At 44.7% G+C, this 12761-nt stretch overlaps 1 protein-coding gene across 4 annotated transcripts in view; it reads left to right on the top strand.

The window, feature by feature from the left end:
- ABLIM1 (actin binding LIM protein 1) overlaps positions 1 to 12761 on the top strand; it is a 265320-nt gene that overhangs the window by 101443 nt on the left and 151116 nt on the right. The window contains exon 1 of one of the 4 annotated variants that reach the window (XM_033130208.1): positions 6141 to 6562. The exons of 2 other annotated variants lie outside the window; for them this stretch is intronic. In XM_033130208.1, coding sequence (XP_032986099.1) covers positions 6547 to 6562 — 16 coding nt within the window. In that variant the 5' untranslated portion in view covers positions 6141 to 6546. Of the gene's footprint in view, positions 1 to 6140; positions 6563 to 12761 lie in introns of those variants that run through there. One more of the 4 variants, XM_033130194.1, reaches the window with a different exon arrangement.

Raw genomic sequence — 12761 nt, forward strand, 5'->3', positions numbered from 1 at the left:
CACTCGTGGTGAAAGCCAAAGTTCTTGCCATGACCCAGAGGGCCCTAACTCTCGCCTCTCTCTCTTCACTCGCGCCCTCACCTGCCTCCAGCCATGCTGGCCTCCTCACTGCTTTGAACACACCAGCCAGTAATGGCTGTGTACTTTGCGTGCTTATTTTGGCCTATCCCTCAGATGATGGCTGAAATGTTCGAGGAGAATGAGAGAGAGGTTATTTTCTGGGAGTATGGCAGGGCATAAAGAGAGTTATCAGGAAGGAGGAGAGCAAATGTAGGCTTTGTACGCCTTACAAAACTGCTGTGCCACCCCCACCCCCAATTCTCATTTGTCTCTCTGTAAACCACAGGAATGCTACTCCGTGAGAATGATTAGTCATGGTGGATGACTGACTTGCATCTTAAAAGACTTGATATGTGGACCTGGGTACATCTTCTCCCGTCCAGCCAAGAATGAGTCCAACAGGCAAAGGTTATGATGTTGTTCACGTGGCAGGTCCTGTGATAAGAAGTCTAAGAACTAACACAGGATAAGGTACCAGGAGAGAAGATCGTTTTACACAGACAAGGCCAAATGGAATATCGTTTCCATTGTGCCAGGTCCTTTGGAAGTGCCAAAAAAGTCAATGTATGTCGAGTGTATCTTGACTCAAAAAGTGTGTGTGTGTGTGTGTGTGTGTGTGTGTGTGTGTGTGTGTGTGTGTGTGGTAAGCGGTTGGGGAAAGGGAAGAGGGGATCTTTAGTGACCTCTGTAAAAGGGAAGACCCAACCAACCAAAAGGAGGTCCTGTGGCTTTTAAATTCTAACAAACCTAGCTGTTTCCTCATGTGTAAAGTGTAATATTATCTCATCCAGTTGTTATGAGAATATAATGGGGTCATAAATGTAAAGAGACTAGAGTGCTGGCTGACATAATAAGCCCTCTATCAATGGTGACAGAAGTGGTGGTGAGGGTTAGTTATTATGGGGACTTCGTAAAATGACTCCCTGATTAAATTCCTTTTCAGTGCTTCCTCTCCAAGGTGAATTACTGGTTTGCATCCTGGCAAATATTTTCAAGCAATCGTTAAATTGATTTATATAGGAGACTGAATTGACTTTTAATTTGTTTCTTAGGTTTTTTAAAATCAGTCTATTTGACTATAAGAATGAATGCTTATCTAGTGTTTAGACTTACTATAGTAAGCCAGAGACATTTATTCCTTAGTAGTCATCAAATATTGCATTCCCATTTTGTGCCTGTCACTATGTGCCTGCAGATACTCACGTATGATCCTTCCCTTAAAGAGTCCACAATCCCTTGCCAAAGCAGACATGCAACTCCTTCATCACAGTGTCTTTTCTCTTGATACCTTATTTTTCGTTAGTTCTTGGACTCCTTAAGATAGGTGAATAGCATCTTAGTCTTGGCCTGTGGGCTCATCCTTGGCTAGACAATTCAAAGCATTGGTGGCAGTCAGGCACCAGAAAGATGGAAGTGTTTCAAGGGAAGGCCCTGCAGCTCTAAATGATGGAAAGGGACCGTTTTTCTATCCTAATCGCTGTATTTTTATCTAGAAAAATATTAAGGAAAAGGGTAAAGCTAATAGTAAACTACAGGGAAACAAATGGCCTCTTCCCACATAATTTAGAGCTATTTCTGTAGTCCTTGTGAACTTCTCGTGTACTCGAAATTAGGCTAAAATCCATGAAATTCTCTTTACTATCAAAAGGTCCTTTGAATTCTGGTAATAGGTTCCAGTACACTTGTAGGAAAATGGCTTCTTTTATGCTCACTACTTTCTATCCTTAGTGGGTTATTTATAGGGAACATTAAATATACTTTAGTAATTTTTGTCATTTTCTCAAGCTGCAACCAATTCCTTAGATCCAAATTCAGAAGTGGCTTCCAAGAAGGACCATGCAGAAGTTTTGGATACAAATGTAAAATAATTCTACTTTAAGAATTCATGGAAAACAACTTTGCTGGCCATTGATTCTGTGAGGTTCACATGGAAAAAATCCTAAGAATTATCAGTTGAGGACAAGAGAGTTAGTAGGATCAAGAGGGCTCAGACATTTAGGAATTTTCCTTAGACTGTGGGAAATTTTGGAATCATCACTTCCAATAAGTGTCATTCAGATTGCAGTGAATGTCGAGATAATTGTTATTTTGGCCGAGGAGAGAACGGGGGTTGTTTTTCAGAAGTGGTGGGATGGTATGTAGCTCTGTTTGTAAATCTCATGTTCATTCACCTCCTGATACGCAGGCCGTGTGCTAGGCCACTTAGTCACTTAAGAAGCTGCCTGTGGCGCAGGCTTCACCTCCAGAGAATCTGAGGCATCAGACCTTGGGTGGGGACTAGGTGTCTGCATTTAAAGCACCCCTAGTAGTTCTGTCCCTGGAGTTCTGTAGACTGTGCTCTTGGGAGTCTAGAAAAGCCGGAAACCCTCCTTGCCTTCTGGAGCTCACAGCCTAGTTCTGGAGACGAAGCCACTACATTACAGAAGGATTAACCAATGGGTTCGTGCGACTCAAAGTGCTGTGTGTGAGATGTGCATGGCTGTCATTTTATCTATTGATCAGAAATATTTAGACAAACTAATAAGCTTAGACGTTTCCTGAGCGTCTATTATTTGTCCAGCAGTCTGCTAAAAACTGGACATGCACAAACCAACACAACCCAGTTTGCAAAAAGGAGGCAATATGGTTGGAAACAGAACATGGTGGACTTTGAAATGCATCCAAAGTCTTTTTTTTTTTTTAGCTGTTAATTTTTTTTTTTGCATTTTATTTATTTGTTTATTTTTAATTTATTGGGGTGACAATTGTTAGTAACATCCAAAGTCTTTTGATCTTAACTTGGAAAGAAACTGATGGCTCAGATTTGAGATTAACCGTGTCACTTCTAAGGCTCCCCCCTCTTTAGTGTGGCTTTCAGAGCCCTCTGTGACAAACCACACCAGCCTTAGCTTGAGCCCCTTCCTGTATCCCATGAACAGTGAACTACTTCTCATCCCACAACCTCCCCTTGAAATGACCTTGGCAGGCCTTACTTGCCTTGTCTCCTCTCCTGGGCTCCCTGTTGGGCTCAGCACTGCCCTGTACCCTATGCACGCTTCTTCTGTCTTAGCACCTTCCTAATTTCCTTGAGAATATTTGTGTGTATGCATCTCCTCTACCAAGTGGTAAGCATCTCCAGAACAGTGCTTTCTCTCTCCTTGTTTTTGTACTGCCAACCCCATACCTGGCATTCAGTAGGTGCTCCGTAAATGTCGAGGTGAGGTTGATAGATGTAAACATTAAATAGATAGCAAACAAGGAACTCATTCTTGAGTCTTCTTTCAGCTGAATTCTGCTAGAAAGGATATGGAGGGCTCTTTTGCCAATGAGTCCAAAGGTGTGGAGGGATGTGTGATACCTGGAAAGCTGGTGTCTGTGGCCATAGAGAGGTCCCAAACTTCCTGCTCTGCAGTGCACAAGCAGTAGACAATCCTTGGTTCTGTTGAGAGAGAGCAGCGAGGAAGTGGACTCTGTCAGGTTGCTTGTTTCCAGGTTGTAACTTCATTGGCATGGCTTCTATTGAAATGACATACACTTGGAGTTCTGCCAAGAATGGCTGTATGCTAACCAAGCTTTCTCTTCAACAAAATGGTTTCTGTCTTTTGGTCACTTGTGGACAACCATGCCTTCATTTTGTGAGTGTAGGAAAAGGTGGCTGTGAGTCAGTTTGGGGAAGGAAACAACGAATAAAATCATGAGTTGGTGTCTTTATTATGAAGTCTTACCTCATCCGAGTTGGAATGAGATTGAGATAAATTCTTCGGAAACAATCTCTAGAAATAAGAATAAAATGTCCTGCCATCTTATGAACCGTACATTTTTCATTGTTTTCTTGATTTATTTTGCTGCATTTCTTGTAGCTTTAACTGTAAAGTAGAAAATATCTATGCTTTGCTTCTGAAAACTTGGAACTACTGGGCTCTAGGCAAGGAGACAAAAACAATTTAGTTTTACTCTCCCACATTCCAAAAATAACTTCAGTAATACCCTCTTTGGTTATCTTAAAAGTGCAGAGTGGCTGTTTTTATTCTAAAGTAGCAGTGTCTGATTGTTAGGGGGGGTGGCGGGGGGGACTTTAGCCATATGACTATTATTTAGCAACTAAATGATGGTGACTCATTCACTTTGACTGTGGTACAGGAAAATTCTTTCCATGGAAAACACAGGAGGGGGGGAAATCTCTGAACCACTGTGTAGTATTTTCCTTTAGAAAAGGCTTCCCTGAAAATGAATAGGCACCAGCTGTTACTCTGTTAGCCGGGTCTCCAAAGCTGCCAGAGAGCCTTTCTACACCGGGGTTTCTGGGAACTTATCCACGAAGGTAGACAGGTAGGTTCAGAGCTGTAATAAGGAACCAGTTTAGTTAATAAGTCTCAGAATTAAAAATTGTCGTCCTGAGTAAAAGAGAAATTGAATTAATTGCATTTATAGTATCTGGAACACTTATGTATGATTGGGTTTGGACTAATAGAAAACCAATGGTGTTTTACTGTCACATTCCATTAGGGAGAGGGGCAGAGAGTAAGAAGGAGAGAGGGAGGGAGGAAGGGAGGGAGGGAGGGAACATTGTTCCCTTGGCTTTGAGCTGAATAAGCTGAAGGCCTGGGAGGGAAGTGTCTAAGGGCGGTGCTTATCTATTTATGCAGCAAAAACATAAAAAATTAAATTCACCTGCTTAGGCTCACAGCCCCACACTAATTTCTGCTCGCCGAGGTTAGTTTTGCTTGTCAGCATCTCCGTCAGGTCTCTCAGGGTGATTAGGGGTGGAAAGAGTAGACCAGGGCAGTTTCAGCCATGAAAATCTGGGAATGGGAAGGGCTCATGTCTTTCGTACTCAACCCTGCCCACTCCTCTGGACTGGAGGTCATGGTGCTCTCCTATTTATGAATGGAGGACAGAGAAGCTGCTAAAAGGCTCTTCAGTGTTTATCCTCCAACTGACCGCTGACTTAGGAAAGCCACAACCCTACAGGGCTGCAGAGGAGGCCGGGAGCGGTGTGGGTGAAGTATGTGTCATAGAAAAGACGACCCAGGGGTTGGAGAGGACTTAGCCCTTACAGGCGGAGAGGCCCAAGCTATTAATAGTAAAACCCTGAGTCACAGATGTAGGAATGTCACAGCTGCTTGAGAACTGCTACTGTTACCCATCAGCAAAGCAGCAGTAAGGCCTGGCCCAGCCCCAGAAACGTACTTTCAGCTACAAACACCCTTGGAGTCAAAGATGAGGCAGGTGGATTGACTTCATTCCTTTCTGTTCCCCTGGCTCTCTTAGACCCAACACGTTACAATATTTGCAGTAAATACAGTCTAATACTGGCTGTGCATTCTGGTTCGGAAAGATGTGTTGGCCATCTGCTGCTCCCCGGAGTGGTGCTGCGTCTGTTTTTTTGTCTCTTGCTCATCACATTTCTCCCACATGGTGGATGTACGTGAGGAGTGGCGGAGGCTGAACACACACGGTGGCCGTTGGCTTTGTGAACCCAGCAGTCCTCTGCTCCCAGGACAGCCTACCTGTGACTCCGGGGCTCAGAAGTCAAAAGCCTTGTTAGGAGCCTCTGAGGCTGGGTCAGCCTCAGGCTAGGGAGGGGTATGGTGGTGACAGCCCCTTCCTTTGTAGCTGGGGTTCCCCCTCACATGTACGCATCCAAGGGGTTTGTCTAGAAAACTCTAATGAAGCAGAGAGAAAGTGAAAGTCAGAATCCTACCTAACTGGATAAGTCAGAATGTTACTTTGATCCAGAATTTGATCCTGGGTAAGAATCCTGAAAAGAGCCTCTTCCCAGGCTCTCTCTCACTGTCTGTCCTCAGCCCCCACTCCCATTCAGGTAAACCACAGGGGGGGGAGCAGCCGGGCAAATCAAATGTCATTATTTATGTTTTTTTCATTTGTCATTGAGCCTCTAGGACCTTAAAGTGGAATAAAATGAACCCGAAGGAGCCACTAGCATTATGTTTCTACTAAGGCTAATTTTCTTTATTCAGTTTGTCTGAAACGAGCTCTAGAAAGAATGAAAGCAGCAGTAATAGGAAACGAATAAGCTAACAATTGACTAGTTTTACTGATTGGCACCGTCCCTGGCTGTTTTTGGCCCCTCTCTTCTGGCAATCATTTATCAGACCCCGGGAGGGGCCAGGGCTCGGGATCATGGCATTGCCCGCTTTCCCCGGGCTTCGCGCAAGGAATGCAAGGTGGTGGCAGTGACCAGAGATTAGAGCAGTGGAATTTTGCATTTGTTACAGCAGCAGCTGTAGCGAGTGGTTTCAGCCCAAGGGCAGAGTCCCCGAGCAGGGCGCGGCACGCTCGGTGGCGATTGCCGGGGCGGTTACCGGAGCTCGGCCCTCCGAGCTGGGGGCGGGATTTTAGAAAGAAGCCCGGGACTTGGCGAGTGGATGCTGGGGCTTTTCCTCGCAGCCTCTGCAGCGGCGGATCTGTCTGCCCAGGCGCGCTCCCACTCGTCGGCTTCATTCCTTCTTCCTTCAGTGCTGCTCGCCAGAGGACCCGGTTGCCATGGTGAAGGAGAAAGGTAATTATAAATATCGATCACTGTTCACGGTTGCAGAAGTTGGAATGGTGCTGCAGGGCTCGGCTACCTTATGGGGGATGATCAGTGGAGACGGGGCAGACATGTTCTTGGTGCAAGAATCTCTGTATTGTGAAGCTTGGGTTTCCATGGACCGAGAGTTCATTAAGAACCCTTCATTTAGCTACGGCATCTGAAGCACATCCTATTTCTGGACTGTTTGCACAGCTGAGCTCCTGCGCCTGTGTCTCTTTGGACTGTTATTGCATATTGAATTTTGGGTTGTGTTCGAGACTTGCCTACCTGCCCCCATCCTAGCCTTCAATCTCTTACTCACCGCCACCCAAATCAGTAAATTAATTAAGATGTGTAATGGAAGGGTCCTTCTACCAGGTTTGTGCTGTTTGCGAACATGCCCAAGACTAGCTGGGACCGGCTGGAAGGAGAAGCAGGCTGTTTTAAAGGTTTCAGGGGTGCTAGTTTAATAACCTGGCATTTCAGCTGTATCCCTAATCACTCCTGCAAACATCTTGTTAAAGGATGTGGTATGTGTCAAAGGTGCCAGATCACCTCAGAAGGAGCATGTAAAAGGGGGGGGGTCCTCTGCGCAGGTGCACAGCATGTATGTCCTGGGCGTGGTCCTGAGTGTGAGTTAACGCCTCAGAATTGAATTATAGTTTGACTCGTTGGTTTATCGAAGAAAGGCAAAAGAACGCAGCAGTAATGGATGTTAATTATCCAAGTAATATATAAATACATCTTATGTTAAGAAGTGAAGTGTTACAGGAGAATGGATAGTGAAAAGTGACCCCTGTCCCTACCCTGTCAACCTCCATTTCCCCTTCTCTCCAGAGGTAAGATTGTTACTATATGTGTATTTTTCTAGACAGGAATTAGATACGTAGATAGATAGATGTATGCAAATGGGATCATTCTAAGATCATTTTTTTCTGAGACTTGACTTTTTTTGTCCCCTCTTAATATCTTAGGGACCTTCACCACAGGGTTTTATAATATGAGCAACCACTGTTTCATTTCGCTCTTTGGTAAACTTGGATTTCTTCTGCCACGTTTTCTAACTGTGAAACATAACTTTCCCCACACTCATGGACCTCTGCTCTTTCGGGGTTACCTTAAACCATGTCGGTGACTTATCTACATCTACTTTCTCTTAAAGCCCCTACAGGGAATAACTTTGAGGTGAACATGCTGAACTCACATTGATTCTTGTTGCTGGAAACTCGGCTCGGTTTTATTATACTAATGGCTAGATGAAGAACAGGATCATGACAGCTAACAGTGCTACGGCTGTGCCTTAGGACAAAGAGAAGCATGGTTCCTCTCTCTATATCCCTTCTGTTCCTGTATATCTTTAATAATCACTTGCTTTCACTGAGTAAGTGGTAATTGAGTGAAATTATTTGGTGTATATAAAGGCGTTTCTAATGTTTCCTCTCTTTTTGGGGGTGCTTCCAGGAACTCTCAGAGTAATAAGTACAGATGTTGACATTTAATAAAGATCAACGCTCTTCACTTTTACGTCCCACCCACCTGGAACAACCTGGTCCTGATCTCTACTGCTAATATTTTTTAGTTTGTTTCCCCCATGTGAGTAATTTATGAGTGCTGGGAAAGGGATTACAAAAGCCACTTTGTGGGGCCACAAAAGCCCCAGACGTGCTCTGTGTTAGTGTGCCATGTTTCCCCCAAAATAAGACCTAAACAGAAAATACACCCTAGCATGATTTTTCAGGACATCCCCTGAACGTAAGCTCTAATGCGTCTTTTGGAGCAAACAGTAATATAAGACCCAGTCTTACTTTCAGGGAAACATGGTATGTATTGTAGATCAATAGTCCCCAAATAGCAGCTCTTTTTCGAAGTCATCGCAGACTTTCCGGGGTTCACTTTTGCTTTACAAGTCAGTAGCCTCGTTCTAACTGGAACGCTTTGAACAGGCCACTGAAAGGTCACATTCTAGTATTATCTTTGCCCGCAGCCACTGATTAAGAAAGGCTGTTCCTTTTTTATTTGGAGGTCTGTGTCAATCCATCCCACTCCCTCCCAGCTCGCTGCTCGCACCGACCTCAGCCAACAGCAGAGGAAGACAGGTGTTTTTGGCAGGTACAAGAGCTGCCATGGAAAGAAATTAATTTCATGATAGCTTTTCAAGTGAGAAGGGCACAGGAGAGCATGTAGTACTGGTGGGCGTTCATTCTAGATGTGAGAACCCTGGGGTTCGGAAAGGGTAAGTGAATTGCTCAAGGACACACAGGAGGTAATTGGCCCATCATCCTGCGTTCCATCAAAGGTGCACATGGAGCAGTGACTGCACTTACCGAGGGTGTTGACATCCACTGGCTCCCTCACTAGACAGCGAGCCTCTCGGAAGCAGCACTGTGCCACCATTTTTAATATCTGGTGCATAAGTTAGTGTCTGCCCCATTGCAGAACAGGCAGGCCTGTTCTCAGGGCTGGGACTGGAACTAGGCCTTCTCAATTCCGAGACCTCTCCAGTCCTTTCCATTTCTTCTTGCTCTCTGAGAGGCCTTGCTCCCTCCTCCTGGAGCTGACACGGATCACCCCTGAGCGGGCTCAGATCATGGCAGCATCCACCCTGAGAGCAGGAGAGATCTTCTGAGGGAGTGACAGAGGTTCCCTGTTGTGCTCACCACTTAGAGGTGATTTCACTCCCACTGCTTTGTGCCATCATTTTCTCTCCTGGATAAAGTTTTCATGCATCTCTCTGCTTTGGGATTGACACGGACTGGCGGGAAAGGTTGCTGGTGGATCACACCTCTGCTGGTGTGGAATGGCATCTGTTAACACACTTTGACCCTCGTTATCTTTTGTTCTCCTACCCCGGCGCCCACTCACTTCCAGTTGCAGACACTTAATGACCTGGGAATCTTGATGAAATGGTTATTTCTCTGATGTGTTCAAGGGCACGTTATCCTTGCTATATCCTGTAACAAAGAAACAGGAGAGACTTCTGTGGGTTTATCAGTCAATATCTGTCTTCCTGGATACACGCTCATCAACCTAAACTCCAGAGGCCCCCTATAGTCATTGAAAAGCTGTAATTGTCTCGCTTAAGTGCCTTCTAGTGCAAGTTGTAAAAATACACACAAAAGGGATTTATTTCTCTTTGTTAGAGAAAGCAAAATAAACAAATACTAGAGGTGAAGTTATGTAAACCTCATCTAATGTAAATAATAAGGATGCTTATGGCTCAGAAGCCATGTGAGAAAATGAGAATTTAGCAGCGAGGGACACATCCAGGTAAATAGAGTTTTATATTTGGACACATCATTTTTTTGTTTGTTTGTTTTGTTTGTTTGTTTGTTTCCTGGAAGCTTTCTGACACTGTTGGATGGCCCAACTTGCTTTTAGGATAGAGTGGGACCCTGTGAAACTCATTTCAGTTCACCCTCGAAGGAGAGATGTTCACTCTCCATCTGACATTCAGGTGCGTGGAACACACACACACACACACACACACACACACACACACACACGGCAGTCTTGTTTCTTGGTGGCTTCTGAGAATAGTGGTGTACTGTGTCTCAAATGTGCCCTACAGACTGGCACCAGAGTAATCCTCTTAGGACATTGATGTCATATTTCCAGCTCAAAAACCTACATGAGTGACAAGGTATAAAGTTCAAGACTTCCTGCTAATCATCGAGGATTCGCCCCAAGTTCTTAAATTACTTCCTCCTCATGCCTATCTAAGCCAATCTTGTTTCATTTTTAATGTTCTTAAATCTGCTGGTTATTGAACACATACTAAGTGGCAGGCTTTGTGTACAGAGCCCTGTATGCATTATCTCTAATTTTTTAACCCACCAATGTCGGTTATATTTCCCTCCTTTAAGAGATGAGTAAGAGGAATCTCACAGGAGTAGAGAAACTCTCCAAAGCTCACTTAACTAGAAAGGAGAAGAGCTGGTTTTCTACCCAGGCCTATCTGGCTCCAAAACCTGTGCTAATTGTACTGTACTCTCCCTCTGGGCCCATTTTTCCTACTTGAATAGTCTTGGAAGGCATTTTCCTTCTCCACTGTCCCTCGTACTACCCCTCCTGCCCTCGTGAGAAATATATATTCTCCTCTTCTGTATTTGTCCAAGACCTAACTCAAGATCTGCTTCCTTATAATGCTTTTCAAAGGCCTCTCCCTTCTGTACATTCTTTCAGAATTACTCTGTGCACCTAAATAAACACCAGAGAAATTAAACAATTCAGTCACCTGTGGAACTTAAGAAAGAGCTCTGTCTCTTCTCAAGTATTTATTGACTTCATACGTGATCTTATAAAGCAACATTTAGAGGTGTGGAGTATTGCTGCCTCTAATGGTATCCGCCCCCACCCCCTACCAATCGGTTTCCTCCCAAAACACACACCCACACGGGCACTACCCACTCAGGCAGGCGTGTGCACTCTGCCTAAGGTAATCGAAACCCATTTCTCTTCCATCCTCGGGGAAGTCTGAGGACAGTAGGTCTTTCTGTGCAGTGTAATAATTCCTCATAGGCCCAAGTCACATTTCAGGGCCCCTCTTTAATGTGTAATAGCCACCCCTGTATTCAGTTTTCCAGTCCAACTTCCCAGATTGTTGCTTAATGCCCCACCCCTACTTACTCCTGGAATATTCTAGGTTCTTCATCTTTTCCTGAATTTGAAAAGCCCCAAGTTTTTCAAGGGGACACCAATGACAAGGACATTTCCTAAGTAAGTTTTAATGAGAAGCTATCGATTAAAGGAGACATCACAATGCTGAAAGTTTCAGAATAAATTGTCTTGATCAGTGACTTATGCACACAACTCAGTTTGAGTTCTCCATCTTTGGAAGGAGGAAAGCTCCAGTTTTTTCCCTCCATAGTCCCCTTGAGAGAAAAAAATCCCAGCAGAGGTTGCTCTGTCTGTTTTATAAATGAACATGCTCCGCTCACTGAAAGTAGGGCTCTGCCCAGTTTATCTTCACTACCAAAGGGCTGTCCCGATGATGGGATTTCCAAGGCTAAAAGAAAGAACTTCATATTAAAAAAAACCCACATTACAACAAATCCTCTGCCACTTACTCATTGATGGCTAAAAAATGTTTATTCAGAAAAAAAAAAAAAAAGGCTTAATTTCCACAGTTAGAGGTCAGGCTGGATGTGTAAAATAAATCTGAGAGAAGAAACTCATTGACTTAAGTTTACCCGAGCTGTGGAGAGCAATTTTTGATGAGGGGTAAACTGAAGAATGTGGAGTCTGCGGTCTCTATCTAAGCTGGGGTTGAGCCAGCCCTGTTGTTAGCTACTCCCGGTCTTTCAGAGGTGGCCCTGCCTCTTACCTCCCCAATTACCTGGCCAAGTGACCAAGAAGGATGAAACAACCTACTGCATCACAGAAACCCTCCTTTAAAGAATAACACAGTGACTTTTCCAATTCTCACAGAAAAAAACATCCCAAGGGAGGCTCACCTTACCAAGAAGAAGATCTCGGCATCTGATTCATTTTGAGGAGGGGGCCCATCTGTGTCATCATTTTCATAGCCCCTGGGGGCGGGGGGCAAGAAAGAGGGTCCCGATATTGCTTGCCTCTCATATACCAAAATCAACATGTTTTCCTGAGCCAGCAGTAGAGAGCCAGAGGAGTTTGCCGAAGGTTCAGTGACGGGTGAGTGGTGCAGGATTTCTTCCCATTGTGGTTGCCTGATGTGGGCTCACCACGAAAGATACCAGCCCAGCTTCTTATTTCATTGTGTGTTGGTCTGATGGTGACTCAGATGGAGAGGTATGTTGATCCCAAACTGGCAGGCGCTGTGTATTCAAGGACAAATGTTAACAGTGGGGAGGGTGAAGGTTTGTATGCATGACCTCCTTTTGCTGAAACATTGTATTTGTGTTCACACTGACATAATTAATGCCGTATGGCCCAGGGTGCCCTGGTGGGTACCAGGGGTAAGTTTCTGTGTCCCATCGCAATCAAATAGCTTGACTTCTTTGAATACTTGGACTTAACCGTGAAGATGCTGGTGTTCTTGATACTTCCAGGGAAATTGCTATGTGGGGCAGTGGTTCTCAGACGTTAGCAGTTAGCAGGCATCGGGACCACGTGGAGGGCTTGATAAAACGTGGATTCCTGAGCCCTGCTCCCAGAGATTTTGACTCGGTAGATCTGGGGCGGGGCCTGAGGTTTGGCATTTCTTGCAATC

Source organism: Rhinolophus ferrumequinum, chromosome 16 (genome assembly GCF_004115265.2).
Source record: "Rhinolophus ferrumequinum isolate MPI-CBG mRhiFer1 chromosome 16, mRhiFer1_v1.p, whole genome shotgun sequence".
In the NCBI taxonomy this organism is placed as follows: Eukaryota; Metazoa; Chordata; class Mammalia; order Chiroptera; family Rhinolophidae; genus Rhinolophus; species Rhinolophus ferrumequinum.